The sequence below is a fragment of the Aspergillus udagawae genome, assembly GCF_001078395.1.
Source record: "Aspergillus udagawae IFM 46973 DNA, scaffold_5, whole genome shotgun sequence".
Lineage (NCBI taxonomy): Eukaryota > Fungi > Ascomycota > Eurotiomycetes > Eurotiales > Aspergillaceae > Aspergillus > Aspergillus udagawae.
In genome coordinates, this window is record NW_025091268.1 from 160,958 (window position 1) to 182,193 (window position 21,236).

The following is a 21,236-nucleotide window of genomic DNA, read 5'->3' on the forward strand; positions in this document are numbered from 1 at the left end:
TGACGTGTATTATTCATACTGTCAATGTCAATAAGATAATGAACCCACTGTGCATGAGTAGCAATCGCCGTGACGTCAAGATATGCTCTTTGCAGCGGCGATCGCATCATTTATGCTGGATCAGCGGTTCACCCCGAGTGGGAGGCAACCCAGAGATAGGCTGTGGCAAGTTGATGATCTAGATCGCTGCATTCAACTGCATATGGATCAGTGATAATCGTCAAGCCATCACACAGCATAAGCTGGAAGACATTTAAACAAAAGTCAATGCCATTAAGGTGTATGATATATGGGTAAAACTTTATCCATGTAAGCTTATTACGCCGCAAAGTCTCCGAATACTTGTAGCTTGACAGATGGGTGATTGCAGTATATGTCCGACGGTCGTGTCATCACATAGAGGGGTACCCGACACTGAAATGATCCAGTTACAAATTACTCCCTAATGTGCTGAACGAAACAGACCAATAGTGTGCCCTAATCAGAAGCACCCAATGAGGGGGTTACCCATATGGGTTAGGCATGATCCACCTATCTGCATTGGCTGTGGGTTGGATCACGGCCAACCCAGATCCACCCAGTTTGCGGATGTGAATGCGACTGTAGAACGTGGGAGTGGTGATGCAACGATGGTAAGATTCTAATATGACCCTTTGCACAAATAGTCTACTATAAGTGTGGTAGAAGGCTTTTGCGGCTAATGTAGTCAGCTCACACATGGCGGTTGGTTGAAAGTACTAGTAATGCCTAACTGATGTGTTCGCCATCGAATTCGCAAATCCCGAAGAATTATCCGTGTAAAACCACTCCAGCGTCGAGAATTCTTCTGATTTCCTCCTCGCAGAGCGCAGTGTGTGGCGAAAGGGCATTATTAACATGGTTGCACCACGCTGTCAACGAATCTGGGGAGAGTAAGGTTGTCCCCGTCGAGAGGAACTCGTCCAAAAGTTGCTCAAGCTCTGATATAAAGTCTTTCTCCTCATCATGAATTTCGTATATCTCCTCTGGAGAGATCTCTCTATCTCCATATTCTTTATGCACGCATGTGTGAGCAATCTCCATTGCTTGACATGCAATAAATCGGAGGACACAAGGAGCAAGGTGTTCCTGGGCAACCGGCTCTAGTAACGGCGTGATAGATTCCAGCACAATCTGAAGGATTCGTAGACGGTCTTCCATACATCCATCAGTCCATGTTTGAAAAAGCCCATTTAGAAGTCTTATAAGCCCAGAGCATCCATTCAAAGAACAAGGACAACAGCAATCATCAAGGATATCATCGATCAGAATCCTGCGCATTAGGTCCTTGGATTCTGTGCTCAGTTGGTCCAATTCAGAAGTAACACGCGAAATACTTTCCATTGAATGCAGAATTTTGCCCACATCATGTGCCAGGTAATGTAGAGCGGTGATGGAAGAGCCCAACTTCTGACGGTTAATGTCAGCACCTTTTGTAATAAACCAATTTGCTTTCATCAAAAAGGTGTTGAGGCTGCAAGGCGGCGTGGTCCACCATAAGTCCATAAGGCAGGTCCTGCAGTTTTTGTTCTTCTCACTATCCACATTCCGGAAGCCCGAATCCCATAGTAGATCTGCTAAGTCCAAGTTGGCCCCAATGCAGTCATAGACGGACCATTCATACTGCATCTCTAGATCATCAATGCCACCAAGTTTTTCTTTCAGAAGCCGGTAAATGTCGTAGGCTTGTGCGTCCAAAAGACAATCTGACCCGATATCTACACGAGAGTTCACCTCATCTGGCAAGTAACTGTCTGCTAAGACTCGCAGCTGCCTTCTGCGGTCAGCAAGTGCTTTTACCGCCAATTTCGAAATAGCTGGGTTATGCTGTTTTGCAGCAACTTCCAGCACCGAGGGTCCGAGCGCAAAACCACCGGTGCTAATCAAGAGATTAAGGCTTTCTTCGCAGTCTGCTTCGCATGCTCGTACGACACAGGTCTCGGTCGGTGTATGGCCATACTGCAGGAGTAAGGAGAGGCCTGGAGGCCATTGTGTATATGATTCTACCCAGGTCTGAAAATCAACGCCCTTTTCCAGCAGTAGCAGTAACAGATTCCTTGACCTATAGATAAGAGGCTGTAGTTCTTCCGGAAGATCAATATCTGGGATAAATTAGCTTTTGTTAGGCTTCTTCTACGCTGAAATGGTTACCTTGGAGCTCGTTTTTATCGCAAAAACTCCATAGAAGTGGGATGCTGTAATCTCGCCAGAGAGTATCATTCCAACGGAGGTCGCCTCTGGTTATATAGTACGCTGGATTAAACACGTCAGGGTGATGCCTCCAGTCAAGAGCACGGTGGGTCATATAGCCTCCAGCATCCAGCAGGTCAGAACAAATGTCAAAAGTAGCTTGCTGCTGACAGCAATTATCATAATAACAGACCATAAAGTCTGCAGGAGTTTCCCCTTTATAGTTGACTTGGTTGGGTGATAGACCCGTCTGTAGCATGGCATTGATCAAAGCACGCCAAATCACCCACGAGTCATCATCCCAAAGATGGCTGTATGCTTGCCAGCGAGTTATTACCTAGTTCATTTGTCAGAAAAAAAGTGGAAGTCCACATATGGACCAACCAGATAAAAGACAGTCCACTCCTATTTAGCCCATGGAAAGAAACTCACATGCAAGATTGTATTGCCATCGGGTAAGGTATCCGAGTGGGCCCCTTCGCCATTCATAAATAGCTTCAGTAGCTTTTGCTGAGCGCGTTCTATCTTAGTGCCGGCCATTCGTGACTTTAAACCTTTCTCTGTCTCCCAAAGAAGACAGAATACGGGTGAATCCCTTGGTACGATTGGCCGAAATTGAAGATTTGGGGAAATGGAAAAGCCTTCAGCTCCTTTTTGGATAGTCAGTGATGCTGAGACCGAAAACTTGAAGATTCTGTTGCTGATGATCCATTGTTTAGAAAACAAAACAATTGTCTGGTCGTTCTTGTGAAATGGGCAGACGGGTTGGCTGGCTGCCATCGAAATTTCCGATGGCAAAAAGGTGGATCGACTGCGATAGGGACACGTGCATCTGTTCCAGTTTTTCCTTTTTTGAGGGGCACTGGGGCTGACTGTATCGTTATTCTCTTGCTGGGTAGCAGATGCTGTTTTTAGCGAGGCTGTTATTAGAGTTGGACGGGGACGAAAGCCACGAATACTCAGTTCCTGAAATGCAAGCAGTTAGCATTTCTGTAATTATGGTAAGGGCCTTCTGGGCAGAGTGATTTTCGTACTACTTGATTCAGCTGCCGCTCAACCATATCTAATCTGTTATCGATGCAAATACTGCTCTGGTTCAGGCGATTTGTGGCTTCTAAGATATGTCTCGTATTCGACGCGCTTGATGTGAAGCTCGTGACCATTAAATTGATCTGCCTCTGGTTGCTGGTGATCATAGAACTGCATTCCATCCTGTCAGGTTTAAAGGACTCCAAGAACAGAATTTTTGTTTTCTTCCTACTGTCCACTCACATGATTAGCATTTGGAGGGAAGTATTGAGGGTTGCCTGCAGCCAGTCTAATAACTCCATGAGTGCCATTAGGGTCTCCCGCCTGAAAGGGTATAATAATCGATTGACTTGGCGGCTAAATCCGGTGCAAATGTTGGAACCATTGGTCTGAGTACACTTTTGCAAGATAATTTGGAGTCTGTTTAGCCCGTCTTGACAGGAGCAAATAGAGCCAAGTGCGACTGTCGTGGATTGAGCCGTCGAAGAGCCAAATTGCGCAAAGCCCTCATTGAGGACCCTTTCTAAAACCTTCAATATTCCCTCTAATGTTGTTATCCGAGATTCGACGTCGCAGATTTGTTCATGAAATGCCTTCAACGGCCCATAATAAGCGAGTAAGCCCTGGCAGATTGAAAGGCCGAGAGATATGACGCCTACTGCGCTACCAGTCACAGAAAATGCATCCATTGGAGAGGAGTCGTAGTCCGTATACTCAGAAGGGCTGTAAGAAAATGATAAAGTGAATTAAATGGCAAACTGCGGACAGAGATATGTATTAAAGGAAAGTGAAGGGAGGTAAGCAAGGCCAGGCTGAATTACAGAGCCGCGCAAGGCTGTGTTTCAGTTCACAACAAACTTAACAAAATATCTAAGCCTCATAATAGCACTATTGGTTAAATACTGGAAAGGATGGTATGACTGAAAAGAATCTTAAGCATAATAATAACTCAAGGTACAGACACAAAAATACCATATTCCAGTAGAAGTTAAGCTGGTGGCTATGGAGACTGCCTCTCATAACAGCGTTACAACCTTCGGAAGCATTCAACCAAGAGTGGCAGGACACTTGCCCGGTCAGCCATCCAATAGCCAATCGGCGAGCGCGGGAACATGAGCGTCGGTCAGACCCCTGGTAAGGTGGAAGCACAATAAAACTCCAAATCAGGGAAGGCCTGTTCTCCACTCCCTGTGGTCGAATTGTAGCTCAGGATAATAGGGTCTGTAGATTGCTTATATGTACTCAAGCATCTTTAATCTCCTTATCACAAGGTGACATAATTGTCCGAAGCCTCGTGTCGCCTTTGAATTTCTAAAGTAAATACGGATATCGAATATGCTGGGATTAAACGGATATCTGTATTCGCATCAGCCCTACAGCCCGGCCAGTCATTGTTTCTCGTCTCGGCATCTTGACTTCCTTGGTGGATCAGCTAAGGAATGGTGTTAAAATGAAGAGGGTCGGGTGAGTGTAGGGTGAGTATAGGTGTAAAAGGTAAGCGAATCACCTTGACACCCGACTCTCCCTCTTATAGCAGCAACGTCCGGATCAGGCGGGAAGGTGCTGCTCGTAGATTTTTGCACGGTATTACTACCTACCTGGGTACAGTCCATCAAGTCAGTTAACCAGAATCCAGCTAAGGCATATTGTTTGGAATTCTCCTTGTCGGGGGTTCACCATTAGGTCACCGTGGACTTCGGAGCTCTCCCGTTGAGAGCTTTCCACTGATGATGTCTGAATAACAGTGACGATCACGCTTTGAAATATGTAACATAAAGATAACCCTGCCTCTGGTTTCTTCATATATTTTGGCACCCTGCCTTTATTCATTATACTCTCTAAGAATAGAATGTTAATCGTGATATGTTGATTATCCTTACATGAGAAGAATCCAGACTAGCGCAATATGTTTTGACTATATACACAGAGAATAATGCAAAGAATTGGCATTGCAACCCATTCATTCATCAGCTCCCATTGCAAACTTTGACAAGTCCTCGGAGCTACCAAAGAACACATTTGCCTCTCCTCCATTCTCACTCCAACCTGCATACTGCCAGAACCTAGCAGCCTCCCAGCCTGCCGGCAGCGTGCCCATTTCCTCAGCCCAATTTGCCAACCATAATGCATGGTCCGCGCCAAATGTCGCATTGTTCCCAGCACACTTTGCCCACCAGCCGGCCGAGAGGAACAGGATTGGCGTGCGACCCGTCCGGAACTTGTACCTGTGAGAGAAATCGAGCATCCAGTCTGTGATTTCTGTTGGCGTCATCCCATGACAAAGCTTGCCCGCAATATTGCCTTCCATCTCCAGCACCCCAGGCAGCGTCTGTCCGTCCGCGGTCCAGTTCCCTCCATGTTCGATGAAGAAGTCTGCTTGATCGGCTCCGCTGCTTTCCGCCGCAGCTGCGAAGTGCACTGCGCCATGGGGGATCCCCGCATCGAGAGCGCCGGCTGTTTGAAAATGGAAGCGTACGTTTCGATAGCTGATCCCTTCAGTTGCCTGTGGCGAGCGTCGGTCAATAATAAGTCCGGGTCCAGGTCGCATACACTTAAGATAGGTCGGAGAGAAACGGGGAATGAACGCGTCGATCGTTTCGATCGATCTCACCCACCTTGATGAAGACAAACTTCACCCCATCAGCGACTGCGGCCCTCCAGTCTACAGGAAGATGGACCTCAAACAGATCGATTCCTTCAGTTCCATTCTGTGTCGCAGTTGCAGAAGAGAGAGGCAAAAGGCCCAGGAGGAGCCACCACGGCATACGAAATCGCATGATTCTCGGAGAAATTAGTACCTCTCTATAAAGTCCAAAAAATGGATCGCAGCGTGGAGTGACGATCAGAGACGTGAGACCCCTTTTTTGATGTCCTGATTGAGTTGCGATTTACAGAGTGGGGACGTGCACTAAAAGTCCTAGAAGCGCGCTAGTGTAATTAATAAATTTTAGCATACGGAGCAGTCAAAGATCCTTTCAGTTCTTGGCATGATTTTTACAAAGCTAAAGGACCTATCCCGTGCCGAGTGGGAAATCGTGGAGTCGGCTTTAGAGGGATTGTTTTTGTCCGTCGTCCACGAATAACCCTGCCAGGTCTTTTGGCAAACGGTGGCTCGAGACGCAGAAATTGGTCGTGTGGAATTAGACAAAATTTAAATAATGCTATGAATGATCGCCATTTGCTCTCAAGAATGATTAAATTAGAGCGTAGGAAGAAAGCGCACAGACGACTGACTATTTTAACAAAAGTATGGCTGATGTTGTAGCCAAGATATAAGAAAGCAAGCGGAGTCGCCCAGGAATTCCATGCTGAATCCCATCGCTCCACAGTTCTGAGCACAATCTCATTACTCTTGTCCCGCTTGGCTCCGTTTAAGCGGTTTCCTCCTTATGCTCAGCTGTGCCAATCTTGTCTTCCAATCCTTTGGTTTTAATTCGCTGCGCTAGGATACTGGTTTCCGTGACTCGGTGCTCGCTTCTGGTGGAATTGCCGATGAACCAGGGAGTTTCGGTGAAGAGTTTCTTCATCTCCTCCAGGGGCAACTGTTTCGTTTCTGGGAGCATAGCCCAGAAGAAGACGGCATTGGTGAAATTGCAGACCTAGATATAGGATGTCAGCTACCAGTGAAGGTTCCCCGGAGTATCCTGGGATGCAAGAGGGAGACCACGGAGCAATTTGATGGATGCTCACCACGAACAGGACGTAGAATCGCCATCCAGAGTTTGCCATTCCAATGGGTGTCACTTGACCGATCATTGTGCTAAGAGGGAAAGATGAGTTATTAGCTTTATTTCTCCACTAGAGCGAGATTCAGGCTGGGAGAGGACACACTTGAAGGCAAATGATACCATGCAGCCTAAGGCTACCCCCCTGGCTCGTGTTGCTGTGTCGAAAATTTCGGCAGGAATCATCCAAGCTGTGTAAGATTTAGTGACGACTTCCCTGAGTTGGTCAAGGAATAAGATGAAAGGGAGGAAGTTGGTCATACACAATGATCCCATACTGGCAAAGCAGAAATTAAAGACCCATGTCATAATAATGAAACCCCAGTGTGCGCCCTTACTGTTCACCTGGGGAGGAAACTGGGCGAGAAGGATTGTGCTGATCACGTATGTGAGACACATGGCAAGGTTTCCACCTACGACGAGTTTGCGACGACCAATTTTATCGACGACCATCATCAGAAGGAATTCACCAATGAGGCCAATGATTGAGTTGATGGCTTGGTAGCGCAGAGTGTCCGTTCCATCGATGCCAATTTGTTTCTAATTTGAAGCTACAGTCAGCCATTTGAAGAAAAAGAAGAGGGTTTTATTGCAAGGAATACTTACAAAGATGGTGACCGAGTAATATTGAATAGCGGAGACTCCCGTCATTTGTGTGGCAGCTTGCATAGCGCAAGCCAGTAGCAGACGACGGAAGTTTGACTTGTCGACGATCCACCGATAAAACGTGACCTGGCTATGTTCCTTCTCTGCGGCAACCTGGGCTTTGATCTGTTCAAACTCGGCGAGAATCCAAGGGTCGGAGGTGTTGCCGTTGGCATGGAGTCGTGCCAGTGTCTGGAGACCTCTCTCCCGCTGACCGCGGCTGATGAGCCAACGAGGCGATTCTGGGAACAGGAAGATCAAAGCGGACAGTAGAGCCGCCGGGACGATCTGAATGCCTAACGGGATGCGCCACTGGCGGTTATCCGCAAAACTAACATAGGTGCCATAGCTGATCCAGCTTCCGCAGACACCACCAATGCCGAGCATGAACTGTTGCAATCCAGTCACCAGGCCTCGGATATTGGGATGAACCAATTCTGCCTGGTAAATTGGGATTATCATGGTGAGTACACCGATACTGTGGATTGTTAGTAAGTCAAGCCCGGCCCAGGTCGTCACAAGCCAGGAAAGGGGCTTTGAAATGGAGAGCTTACGAGACACCCGAGATGAAGCGACCTCCTAAGACGTAGCCATAGTTTCGTGCACCGGTCTGCAAGCCACCTCCCAGGCAGAAGATCAAGCCGCCGGTCAAGATGGTTGCTCGACGGCCAAAGTAATCCGAGCATGGGTACGCTAACCCGGCGCCGACGAAGGCGCCGGCCGTGAGAAGGGACGCGACCAGGCCTATCTCAGTGGTGGATGGGCTGAAATAGTTCAGAAAAGAACCGCTGGATACCACTAGTAGAAAGAAATCAAGGTGTGTCAGTTCCAGCGAACATGTGCAGAGATTTTTGCTCGCTGACTTACCCTCGGCCACAATGGTAAGGTCATATCCATAGAGAAACGACCCAAGTGAAGCAAAGGTGCCTACCAGAAACTGGTATATCTTGGGAGGGAAGCCCATTTTGGTTACTTGTGAGTTCAATTGACCTTGAGTATAGGTAAACAATGAAGATCAAAGAATAAGACCGTTGTCTGCCCACAATATGCGAGGAACAAACCCCCAGCCTTTTAAGCTATGCCGATCTCCATGTGGGGAGCTCGGCTCTTTCTTGGCGCGAGAGGACCAACTTCGCAGGAATGGAATGTGTAATCATGTACCATGTGTGATGTACATCGATCGGGACAAATTCCAGCAGCATGCAACGCGGGGAAAAAGTGGGTTACCTTGGCTGGATTTTGGCTGATGGTATATCTAGTTTAGCGTAGTATGTGTATTACTATCGATCAATACCTCAGTTCGGTTCCAATAAGTTTGAAACCCTCCCAAGTTTTCCAAACGCCTCCTCTCTGTCACGGCTGGAATTTAGACCAAGTCGTTATACCCGAGCCATCAAGAATGGTGGATTACAGGACATCCAGAGAGGCCTTTTGGAAAGAGAGTAAGTTGAAGCATATCTGATTGAACAGTATGTCTGGTCTCTGGTTTTGGACCTTCAAGCTGCTACTGTATCAGGGGAACTCATGGTAATACGCATACTGCGCTAAACTAAACATGGCGTTCAGGTATCGCTTCAGCAATTCTCTTTCAACCCTATTCTGTTCATTTTCTAAGGGCGTAACCCACTAATTTCCTGTTTGGGAAGTCCACCGGTGGCTTGAGAACGCCTGCGGAAAACAAGCCAATCAGAGCACGACGATTCCGCAGTCACTCATAAACCCTCGTCAACTCTCGTGATCTTCACTTCTACTATCCAACTATCTACGGTCCAACAAGACAAAATGTGACCAGGTATGCGAGATATTCGATCGACTTCTCGGGATAAGAGACAGCGAGTTGAGCACGGGATGAGGCAAGGAAGATGGCCTGCTGTCTCTATCTCACTTTGGCCTTCCTTTTTTTTCCCCCCCTCCACCAGAAAGAGTGAAATTGAAGTAATCTGATGGACATCGCCAAGAATGGCAGAGATAATTGCACTGCGCTTTGAGCAGCATCCTTCCGGGCTGGGTGTACACAGCTCCTCGCCTCGTATATCCTGGACATTCTCTGCTATTAACGAGTCTATCTGCGACTGGAAACAATTTCAGTATGAGATTGCCGTGCAACGTGAAACTGGGCCGCCGGCATACCTCGTTGTCCAAAGCGCCGACTCATCCTTAGTCGCATGGCCGAGCACGCCATTACAGTCGCGAGAACAAGCTCAGGTGCGAGTTCGAGTGCGTGGAAGCTGGATGGATCGAGCAACCGGGTGCGCACATTCGGATTGGTCTGCATGGTCATCTTGGGCCACGGTTGAATGCAGCCTTCTCAGTTCGCAGGATTGGATTGCTATACCGGTCTCTGGCCCATCCGTTCCGGTGAGCCCCAAAGTGCCACTGAGGCCTTTGCTCTTCCGAAAGGCCTTTGTTTTGCCTTCCGGATTTGGCCCTGTGAACCGCGCCCGCTTGTATATCACAGCCTTTGGGGTCTATCGGGCGTATCTCAATGGTACCCGGATTGGGGATCATGAAATGGCTCCCGGATGGACAAGCTACCACCATCGCCTTGCATATCAAGTGTTTGATGTCGGTTCCTTAATCACCACCAAGGGCGATAACGTGTTATGCATCGAGGTTGCTGAAGGGTGGTTCGCGGGCCGTTTGGGCTTTGGTGGTGGCAGGCGATATATCTATGGCAATCGCATAGCCGTCATGGCTCAGTTGGAGGTAGGCGGGCTCGCAGCTGAACGATTCCAGGTTGTGTCCGACATCAGCTGGAAGTGCCACCCGAGTCCCATCGTGAGCAGCGAAATTTACAACGGCGAACTATACGATGCGCGAGCCGAGGTTGGCAACTGGAACCAACATGGCCCTCTCTATGTTGACGCCGACTGGGAGACGGTCTCCGTTTTGGCCTTTCCCCGTGCGCGATTATACGCGCCAAACGCCCCTCCAGCACGAATCACGGAGAGACTGACACCCAAAAAAATATTCACCACCCCAGCGGGCCGGAAGATCGTTGACTTTGGCCAGAATCTGGTCGGAAAGCTTCTCATACATTCCATGACGCTCCCGGTGAACGCAACAGTGACCTTCACCCACGCAGAGGTCATGGAAGACGGAGAATTGGGGACGAGACCCCTTCGTGGTGCACAATCCGTCGATACAGTCATCTCATCAGGGCGGCCGTTGATTGATTGGTCGCCGAAATACACCTTCCATGGCTTTCGATTCGTGCAAGTCGATGGATGGGATCCTGAAACGGAGCAGTCCTGGCAGACTAACATTCGTGCACTAGTAATCCACACCGATTTCAAGCGGACGGGGCGGTTCGAGTGTTCAAATATGGCCGTCAATCAATTGCATCAGAATGCCTGCTGGAGCATGCGTGGGAACTTCTTGTCAATCCCCACGGACTGCCCCCAACGGGACGAACGCTTGGGATGGACAGGAGATATTCAAGTCTTTGGCCCGTCTGCAACATTTTTGTACGACTGTATTGGCATGCTTTCAGAATGGCTGGAAGATGTTGCCTGCGAGCAATCAGAGCACTACGGCGTTCCCCCGCTGGTGGTCCCCAATGTCCTGGACCACGTGTGGCCATCCATTCCCCAGGCTTTGTGGGATGATGTGGTGATAATTCTTCCATGGATCTTGTTTCTGTCATCCGGTGATCGTGATATTCTACATCGACAGTATGCCAGCATGACCTCATGGCTGAACCAGGGGGTCCGTCGAGGCAAAGATGGCCTCTGGGATCCCGAGCTATGGCAATTGGGCGACTGGCTCGATCCCCAGGCGCCACCGGACGAGCCTGGTGATTGCAGAACAAGCGGCACCCTGGTGGCAGATGCATACCTCGTGCATGTCACAGCCCGCATGGCTGATATTGCATCGGCCCTCGAGAAGAAGACAGAGAGTACACACTACCGCTGCAAAGCTCAGCGTCTCCGTGCCCTTTTCCAGGACAAGTACATAACACATTCCGGCCTCATAGTCGGTGACTCCCAGACGGCTTATTCCTTGGCGATTGTTTTTGGACTTTTATCCACTAGACAGCAACTGGACACTGCGAGGCGTCAGCTCGAGGCGCGTGTACGCATGGCAAAGTTCCGCGTCGCAACCGGATTCGCCGGTACGCCTATCATTTTACGTGCCCTCACCGACACTGACAACCTCTCCCTGGCCTATCGGATGCTGCTCGAAGACCACTGCCCGTCTTGGTTATATCCCATTACTATGGGTGCCACAACCATTTGGGAACGCTGGGACAGTATGCTTCCAAATGGGTCCATCAACCCCGGGGAAATGACTTCTTTCAATCATTATGCCTTGGGGTCCGTGGTCAGTTGGCTCCACGAGACTGTGGGCGGCTTGCGGCCGCTCCAAGCTGGCTGGCAGACTGCATTGGTGTGTCCACAGCCCGGCGGGTCGTTGACGCACGCCGCCGTGTCGTACGAAAGTGTCTACGGCCTCTGGAGATGCCAGTGGAAAGTGGCTCACAATGAAGATGGAGATGGAGCGGTTATATTCTGTTTGGACTTGGTCGTCCCACCAAACTGCCGAGCTGTGGTCAAAGTCCAGACTGCCGAAGATGGATCCAGCAATCTAGAGGAGAATGTGGGATCTGGAAATCATCGGTGGAAGGTTCCCTTCCATCCTTGGCTGTGGCCGCCCCAGGCGACTGCTCCATTCATCACAAACCCTGGGCAGAATTTCAATTAGATTCGCAGCTAGAGCACACAGTATTTTGAAATCACCCACTAATACACAGTCTTAACAATCAGCAAATAGGGGTAGTAAATTTTCCATCCTTGAACCCATCAGGGTGGGTGGTCCTGTGTCCTACCGAAGCGATCTGGCATAAGGTTTTCCAAGAGAACGTCATTTGTCTTACAGGAATCAGGTCCACTCGGCAATTTGCAGTTTTTGGAGTAGCCTAAGCTAAACTTGAATTTATTTGTAGTTCCTGCATTGTAAGTCATCAGTAGCCCGTATAGTTGGCCCATTAGTTACGGGGGAGTGGATTTGATGCCTGCATCTTCGGTGAAGCTCTCCCCGAATCTTTCACCCTTTCAGAGACAGAGAGTTTAACGTAGCACCGTCGGACCGATGCTCCATGACTGTTCGAGTTTAGGGGTGCTTCCATTTGACCATGCGGGGAAAGCACACGGTGTCGCATGTGTATAAAGGCCCGTCCCCCGACCTGTTTCTTGAGGTCACCAGACCAGGCCAACCTATCCATTGTGCTGATCCATCGAACCTTGTCTGCCGCTTAGAAACTATGATCCTGTCTTCTGTTTTATGTTTTGCTGCTAGCGTGGCGGCGTTGACTCTTGACATCGCCTCGTCTGGTGGCAATAAATCCAGTCCACTCTTGTATGGACTTTTGTACGAGGTCAGTCAGCGGTTCTCCTTTGTGTAAATTTCCGCAAACCTGGGCTTGAAATTGACGTTCACAGGATATCTACCACTCGGGCGATGGTGGTCTCTATGGGGAGATGCTCCGGAACCGAGCATTCCAAGGATCCTCGTCCGGTGGAGCTGCCAGTCTCACACGCAACACTGATTATTGGCATCCCGTTGGTGGAGTCTCGCTAGCCATCGACACATCTTCCCCGGCCATTTCGTCCAGCCTGCCATACCAGATGCGAATGGATGTGCCTGCGGGAACCAGGGGGACTGTAGGATTCTACAACGAAGGCTTCTGGGGTTTCGACGTGGACGCGACCAAGCGTTACATCGCTAGCCTCTACATGCGCGGCAATTATTCCGGGACTATCGATTGCTACTTCCGTAGCAACACAACTGGGCAAGTCCTCGGATCTACGAGCATGAGTATCCATCAGACATCATCTGCGGGATGGGTCCAGAGCTACTCCGCGACATTCCAGCCAAGCCGGACTGCCTCCGATGGCAACAATACGTTTTATTTCACGTTTGATGGGTCGAAACTTGCTGGGCAAAGTGTCTATTTCAACGTTCTCAGCTTGTTCAAGCAGACGTTTGACAACCGGAACAATGGCGTGCGCGAGGATCTCGCCCAGGCATTGCTCAACATGAACACGAAATACATCAGACTGCCCGGTGGAAATAATATGGAAGGCGACAAATCTCCTTATGAATGGAAATGGAATGAAACCCTCGGTTCCCTCAGGGGTCGTCCAGGCCGCCCTGGCACCTGGGGTGATATCAATACCGATGGATTTGGTCTTCTGGAGATGATGCAAATGGCACAAGATCTGGGCCTCGAGGTGATTCTAGGTATCTGGGCTGGTCTGTACCTGGACGGTGAGGTTGTCTCCGAGGCCAAGCTACAGCCATACGTGAATTCAGTCATGAATGAGCTGGAGTTTCTCCTGGTAAGTTGACCCCCTCGTGTCCACGCATGGCGCAGCGGGCTCTAGAAATGCGAAACGATTGCTGACGGGACCAGGGAGATAAATCGACCACGTACGGAGCGAAACGAGCTGCTTTGGGATTTCCTTCCCCTTTCACCATCAACTGGGTTGAGATTGGCAATGAAGACTACCTCAATGGTGGGACCAACTCCTACTATTCGTACCGATTTATGGCCTTCTACAACGCCATTCACGCTGTGTATCCGTCCATCAAGCTCATCTCCACCATCAACCCAAACCTAGTCACATCCAACGGCAGCTCGCTGGACCTTCATATCTACGGCAATGAGAACTACTTCGTCTCTCTTTTCAACACCTTCGACCAAGCTAGTCGCAAATACCCCGTCTTCGTCAACGAGTACGCAGCAACCAACACGGGATCTAACAACAACGGCCAGGTAGGAGCGCAAACCCTAGGTATGTCTTGCGCGGAGGCCATTTTTCTCTTGGGCTGCGAAAGGAACTCCGATGTCATCGTCGGCTCTGCCTATGGTGCCTTGATCAAGAACTACAATGAAGCCCCTGACACTGTGGCCGTGATAAAGCACACCGCAAATGAGGTCCTCTATACTATCAGCTACTACGTCCAAAAGTTGTTCGCGGATAATATGGGCACCAGAACTCTGCCCGTGACCGCCACCAATGGAGGATTTGGCCCCATCTACTGGTCCGCAACAGCCAACAGTTCTTCCACCATCCTCAAGCTCGTCAATTACAATGGGAAGACCGGCTCGTCCAACGCCGTGCAGGTCAACGTGAAAGGTTCGTCCAAGACGACTGCCACTCTGATTACCTTGACTGCCCCAAGTTCAGCAAGTGTCAACAATCTGCCATCCTTGGGAGGTGAAAGCAGTACCATCACTACCACGACCGTGTCTGGTCGCGCTGGTCGCTTCGCCGTCAGCTTCAGCAATCCTTATGAGATTGCTATCTTGGTGGTCTAAACAACCTGCTTGACATATTGCAGATTGGCATACAGATAGATGCTGGGGATATTTGACATGGCCAATGCAGTCAAGTTGCGGACATACGAGTTAGAGCTTGGCTTGGTGACAACAGCTGCAGACCTGAATCACCTGATGAATTCTCGTTTAGTTAGATACATAGCACATGTTATCCATTACAGTCAGCTTTGTACTAAGCGCCTTCTAGAGGAAGTTAGAAAAGTATGGAACCTGATCATGAGTTGGAATTAATTCAAGCCATCAAGTAGTTGCATTGGCATCGATCGTACCTGGGACGACATCTCGGTTTGGTAATCAGAAAACTCTAGCTGACCCCAAATGCGGGCAGTCGACCCTTCTGAGTGAAGATATGTGCCTGTGTGGAGATAATCTCCATCTCCAAGGCCGTGTGTGGGTCGATGGCCTTATCCTCGAGTGGCAACGCGTACTCGAAGAGAAACCGCACCATCCAACGGTCGAGACGATGGGTGTGATGGTGGTGGGAGAGGAGCAGGCAGTTATTCTGAAATTCCATCAAACGGTTTATCTTGAGCGGATTGTTAGCTAGATGAAAACAGGATTGAAAAAAAAAAAAAAAAAAAAAAAAAAAAAAAAAAAAAAGGATTATCTCGAATATATTAATACAATACAATAATAGATAGACTATAGTTGCAGTGCGGATCAAGGAGAGTTTACCATGGTTTTGACAATGGGCCAGTACTCTCCCAACTCAAGCAAGGCCTCAAAATTCGCTTCGAGGCAGTGGCGTGACTGCGGAAGCTCGTTCTCTCCTCCAAAGAGGAGAGTGTGAAGAAGAACAGACGAGGAGACGATGGCCATGTGGCCAACGGTTGGATACACAGCCTCGCATCCGGGCTGCTTTCTTCCACGGGCGAGCCAGGTACTATAACTGAGAGCATGATGTTTACATCGAGCTGCAAACTGCTGAGCACGCGTAGTCAGCGTCGAGCGTGTGTCAAGGTACTGGTAGAAGAGTAAAGTGGCGTAATGATGAAAGCCCAGATGGAGGCCCATGAAGGTGCCCCCTGTGCCCCGCTTGCTGTGTTCTATGAGGTTTGACTCGGTCAACTGGACATCGGCCGGTAGTCTACGTTGCCAGTCATCCAACTGCTGCGCAAGACGATCTGTGTCTTGTTCAATTTGGTCTGGATGCAGCCCCTCGCTGTTAGCGGCGCGCCAGTTGAGCTCCTGGATTGGGCCGAACACTTCCATGAGCGTGGCCATGTGGGCCCATAGACCAGTGCTCCTGCATGGCGCGGTGGGGTCATTCAATGGCTCATCCGCAGTCATGTTGGCAAACAGGCGCTCATCCATGGGTAACCGAGCCGGTCGAGGCCAATCCCTCATTTGACGGGGAAAGCCCAGGCTCGAAGAGCACCAGTTGTCCGCAGCAAAAAGCGCCCACCAGATTCGGATCCGGAGCTCATGAGAGACCGGGTTATCGTGGCCGTGTGCCGTCCGTGATTCCATCAACTGCATCATTGCAATTGCCGTTCCTAGCGTCTCGTTCGACATGAGTATCTACCTATCCAGGGAACGGTGGCGCCCACACAATTAGGAACGTATGATTTGCATGGGGAAAAACTCACGGAAGAATAGGAATTCTGACGATGGGTTTGCATGTGCCACGCATAGATTTGCGACTAGAATGCAAGTTTGGATATTGTCTAGGCACACATGCTCCAGGTCAAGCTGGAGTAAGCGTTTGGACTCCGCCGTGAGCAGAGGCTCGAGGGACCGCAGAGTTGGCTGACTCGAAACGTGGGCCCCCATTGCACAGATAGCGAGAATCAAAGCTCTGCTGGCGTGCCGGTCGCGAATGTCCTTCCACAGCGTCGCGTCGTGGAAAATGCTATGTGGCCGACCGTGAATCTTGGACAGATACTCTTGAACAAGCACCGCAACGGATCCATCGTCGGCGAGAAAGTCATCTACTCTCTTGGCCCGAGTCTGCGATTCTGTTGTCGGCGACTGACTGCCAGGCCGACGGGCGTGAAGAGTTCGCGTCCTCAGTAGAGTGGCCTGGGAGTGTGAACACGGAAGATGATGGCGCAGACAACGGTCACAGGGAGCCGATAAAGCACTGCCCTTGCCAGGAATACACTTGCGCTTGGCATCTCGACATTGCCGACACGATCTCATGGTCGATCCCGGGTAAGATGCGAGGTGAACAAGCAATAAGGGTGGGAATTGGGAATTGGGAATGCTGTGCCCGCGTTTCCCCGCAAGTTTGCCGTTGAAGCGCAGTCAGCAGCAGACAAACTAACTATCCGGCGGGGTTCATAGGACCAAAGACCAGAAAAAAAAGTGTTTCCGAAGGCTAGTCAATTTCGTGATCATAGTCCGTCGATCACTTACTTTACCCCAACCTTTAATCTCTTACAGGAACCAACCATCTTCCGCAATTAAGACGTAGGGTCCCGACCATGACCATACCCTTCGTGGTACAAGTGGGAGACTATTTGTCCACTCTTGTATTTGATCCAGTGGCATTAAGTGCCCCTTGTCTCGCGCGGTTCATTGTTCATCTAGGGAAAATATATACAGACTCATTAAAGATCTCTTCTGTATTGCACAGCAAAAGTTAACTACCTAGGATCCAGCGGTTACCCAGCCTACACATACTTAGGCTAAGTATTAGAACAGGAAACTGGTCATTGGCACATTAAACAATCCATGAATACGAATAGACTGGCGTATGCGAATTCATATCATCGGCAATGATCAGAGAAACCGCTGATTGTCCTAAATCTTACTTAGAACCCCCGACAAGTACGACTTCTGCGCGAGATGGTGCAGTTTGCGGCGGTCAGTTTTATTAGATCTGGTTCTGGGGATCTCACTGACGAGAATAAAGTATTCCGGGATCTTGTGAACGGGCAGCGTAGCCACGACCTCAGCTTTCATTCTTTGCACCAATTGATGAGCCGCATGGTGACTGGTGATGGGGAGAAACTCGACGGAGTTATGACCAGCAGCAGGGCCGAAATGGTCCTCACTGTCAGTCAACCACAGGAAAGCGACTAGAAACGGCTCTCGAGAGCCATCGATCTCGCCGAGCAGGTCCACGATGACCGCATCGCCAGGGCCCAACGACCTACGGAGGACGTACTCGACCTCGGTGGCTTCGACTCGATAGCCATTGATTTTGAGGAGAGTGTCCTTGCGGCCCAAATGCTCCACAGTGCCGGCATGTGTATACCTCCCCAAATCTCCGGAACGATAGAACCTGGACGTGGCTGCACGAGACGGGTGGAGATCTTTGAGCCAAGCTGGCGCATTCGGTAAGAATCCAACATCGGGTTTCTGGCAGACACCGTCCAGGTATCCTCGGGCCAGGTGGGGGCCTTCAATCAGAATCTCGCCGACAGCGCCGACGGGCATCAGGCGCTCCGGAGATTCCGGACTGGTTATCCAAATGGCTCCGCTCCCGCTGCGTCCGACAATAGCGTTCTGGCCCGGTCGGACTTGGTCGTTGTAAGCGCAGAAGGTGGCAGCCTCCCCCATGCCATACTGATTTACCAGTCTCACATGAGGGGACCATCTCATCAGGAGCTCGTTTGACATCGGCTCACCACCAAGGCAGACCAACTCCAACGTTGGCACATCCTGAGGGGAAACTTGAGCTGCGATAGTCGGGGTCAGAAAGGTCATGTTGACCTGAAGGGAGTTGATGTTCTCCACAAGGGTAGAGATAGACTTGCCCGGTGTGTGGACGCAGCAGCATCCACCAGCGGTGAGGGTGGTCAAATAGTCATTGTTGCTGATATCAAACGCGTAGTCATCAAATTGCAGTACGCGGCTGTGGCGACCTATTCCAAGCGATTTGTTGTAATCTCGGACTGCCGTAGCGTACGCTCGATGCTCTTGAATAATGCCTTTTGGCTCTCCAGTACTCCCAGAAGTGAACAGGATGAGACAAGCATCACTGGGTTTTACCACGGGGCAGATGATACCGGAGCTGACAGGAAGAGCATGTACCATTTCTGGTGTAACTGCAATGACCGACGGGACGAAAGGAGTGTATCTAGGCTGATAGGCCGGAGAGGTGAGGATAATTTTTGCATTCACGCGGCGAATCACATTCTCAAGGTAAATGGGCGGATCTGTCGCGTCAACAGAGATATATGCAGCGCCGGCTTTCATAATAGCCAGGCGGGCCACAATTGCCCATGTAGACTTCTCAAAACAGCTGATTACAAAGGTTCCCGGACCTACACCGATACTGGCCAGAAACTGTCCGAGTCGGGAGGTTGCATCATCCAGCTGTGCGTAGGTCAGGTCACCATCCCATGAATGCACCGCCGGTGCATCAGGGGTTAGCTGTGCATGCTGTAAGGCTAAGTCGTGCAGCAGCACTTCATAGGTTTCGGATACACTCTCAGTATATTTTTGCAACAACTGGCGGTCATGTTTTGAGCATAGGTCTAACTCTCCTAGGGATTGTAATGGAGATGAAAGCACGGCCCTGATGGCTGTATTGAAGGTATGCAACATACTCAGTGCAAGCTCTCTAGAGATGTCAGAGACGGAGAAGGTGAGCTTCGCTCGGAGTTCGCCATTTGCTTGCGACATGTCCAGGAAGAGCTTGGAATTGATATGCTGGCACATATACGACCTGTTAGCGGACGCAGATGTACAGAGCGTGCGGACGACGGCTGAAGGAAAAGGAAATGTGTACCCCTTTGTTCAAGCTTCCCTCGCTTGATCCCTTTGTCATAGCAGAGGATTCTTCTGCGTAGCAAATCGTGGTCGTCAGAAATTTCTCCGAATCCTCGTCGGAAGAATCGTTCCCCACTGGCATCTGTGCCGTCGCCTCAGACTGAAGGAGAGATACATCTCGGATGAGATTTTTGACTGGGGCCTCGCAGTTCAGTTCAATGGCGACATGGCGGCCTGCCCCCTGTGCCAATCTAGTGATGAAGTACACGCCGGGCTCTGAATGCTGACGCAGGTAAATTTCCTGGGCCGGAGAGAAGCAGCGCACAGTGACCAGCCAACTGGCATTGAGGAGCGTTATGATGCTAGGTGGAAGGCCGAGAGAGCACTGATATTCAGAGGTAAAGACACTGAGGAGCTTATCCGGAGTATAAGAGAGTGAGAGATCCACCGAATCCCGTAATATATCTGATGCATTCTTGTCCTTGACTTCGGGGACATCAATAGAAGTCCATACAAAATCTTGTATACGGGCCAAAAGGGGCGCCATGATAGGAGTTACTGGGTGTATTTACTCCGTATGAGGCTAAATTGAGTAACGCAAACCAATGTTGGCCTAAGGCTAAGGTAAGCTTGATCTGAGAAGATGCAGGCAAAATAGACAAATCCTAGACAATTATAAGACAATGGGTTAGTTGCATATGTTATACTATGTTAGGCTCCATCATACGGAATACTTCGTTACAAACTGCGTCTGGATCCAGAATTCCCAGGTGATAGAGCACCTAAAATGCAGATCAATAGCTTCGACTATGCAGGACGCATGGAATTTTCGAGATATCTGGCGCTCCGAGTCCCCCTTGCTTATTCCACCTTTTTACGGAGTTATTCTCTCCTTCTTTCCCTTTTTAGAAATAAGGCTTATTTGGCGCATGACCTGATAAAATCCGGCATTACAGCCCCCACGCAGGTACACAGGGTTCTAGATCCAGAGCCGCACCTCCACCAAACTCTAACATCCATCTCTGAATTCCCATATCCATGTCAATCAGCTGTCTGTTTTTCCCGACTGGAGATGAAGCATGCAAGTATCCAGCATACGTCTTTATTCTGGTTTAATGGTGTCTTAAGACTTCCGGCCATAGTTAGCGTGCATCAAGGTCCATAGTATCACGGGACCTCAACCCCTTGCTTGGACAATCTATCCTCCGTATCGGCATGATCTCTCGGGGATCTCGCAACGCGTCCGCTACCAGCCACACAAACTCTAGGGCATCGAAGGGCCATGGCAGTCTTGATTTACCCCTTGCAATTTTCAGTCGCTTGAGGAGTTCACTCCAGCAGGATCAGGATCAGAAACTGAAACTAATAATCCAGCTACTAGCTTCGGCCTTAGTGCAGAATCCTGATCGTGATTATATATTATCACCGACCACCAAAGCACATCATGCTTGTCGTTGACCGCTTCATTGGGCCTCTCCTTTTACATATATTTAGCATTTTTAAATCGAAAGCGAGAAGTCCATCACACCAGTAAGTCGCATCAAAAGAACCCACTGATTGTATGTGTCGTGGTCAACGAGGGGATATGTAACAAGACCCAAGGAGAAAATGCCGAGTACTGT

The 21,236-nt window shown here is 49.7% G+C and overlaps 6 protein-coding genes across 6 annotated transcripts; 2 read left to right on the plus strand and 4 right to left on the minus strand.

The window, feature by feature from the left end:
* Nucleotides 1-5,197: 5,197 nt before the first annotated feature.
* Aud_006867 (putative secreted glycosyl hydrolase) lies at nucleotides 5,198-6,014 on the minus strand (the record flags this gene model as incomplete). Its single annotated transcript, XM_043291764.1, has 2 exons — nucleotides 5,198-5,740; nucleotides 5,853-6,014. 2 exons carry the CDS (start codon nucleotides 6,012-6,014, stop codon nucleotides 5,198-5,200), a joined length of 705 nt encoding a protein of 234 aa, XP_043147699.1.
* Nucleotides 6,015-6,608: 594 nt separating this feature from the next.
* Nucleotides 6,609-8,571, minus strand: Aud_006868 (uncharacterized protein; the record flags this gene model as incomplete). Its single annotated transcript, XM_043291765.1, has 6 exons — nucleotides 6,609-6,836; nucleotides 6,928-6,997; nucleotides 7,069-7,502; nucleotides 7,569-8,085; nucleotides 8,162-8,405; nucleotides 8,475-8,571. 6 exons carry the CDS (start codon nucleotides 8,569-8,571, stop codon nucleotides 6,609-6,611), a joined length of 1,590 nt encoding a protein of 529 aa, XP_043147700.1.
* A 995-nt stretch (nucleotides 8,572-9,566) lies between these two features.
* On the plus strand, nucleotides 9,567-12,311 carry Aud_006869 (uncharacterized protein; the record flags this gene model as incomplete). Its single annotated transcript, XM_043291766.1, has 1 exon — nucleotides 9,567-12,311. The coding sequence occupies one exon, from the start codon at nucleotides 9,567-9,569 to the stop codon at nucleotides 12,309-12,311; it is 2,745 nt and encodes a 914-aa protein (XP_043147701.1).
* Nucleotides 12,312-12,741: 430 nt separating this feature from the next.
* Nucleotides 12,742-14,931, plus strand: Aud_006870 (aspartate-semialdehyde dehydrogenase-like protein; the record flags this gene model as incomplete). The annotated part of the gene is made up of 3 exons (XM_043291767.1): nucleotides 12,742-12,984; nucleotides 13,049-13,948; nucleotides 14,023-14,931. The coding sequence occupies 3 exons, from the start codon at nucleotides 12,742-12,744 to the stop codon at nucleotides 14,929-14,931; spliced, it is 2,052 nt and encodes a 683-aa protein (XP_043147702.1).
* Nucleotides 14,932-15,256: 325 nt separating this feature from the next.
* Aud_006871 (Zn(II)2Cys6 transcription factor) lies at nucleotides 15,257-17,094 on the minus strand (the record flags this gene model as incomplete). Its single annotated transcript, XM_043291768.1, has 3 exons — nucleotides 15,257-15,478; nucleotides 15,628-16,448; nucleotides 16,542-17,094. The coding sequence occupies 3 exons, from the start codon at nucleotides 17,092-17,094 to the stop codon at nucleotides 15,257-15,259; spliced, it is 1,596 nt and encodes a 531-aa protein (XP_043147703.1).
* A 603-nt stretch (nucleotides 17,095-17,697) lies between these two features.
* On the minus strand, nucleotides 17,698-20,161 carry Aud_006872 (putative NRPS-like enzyme; the record flags this gene model as incomplete). Its single annotated transcript, XM_043291769.1, has 2 exons — nucleotides 17,698-19,554; nucleotides 19,634-20,161. 2 exons carry the CDS (start codon nucleotides 20,159-20,161, stop codon nucleotides 17,698-17,700), a joined length of 2,385 nt encoding a protein of 794 aa, XP_043147704.1.
* Between the last annotated feature and the right edge of the window lie 1,075 nt (nucleotides 20,162-21,236).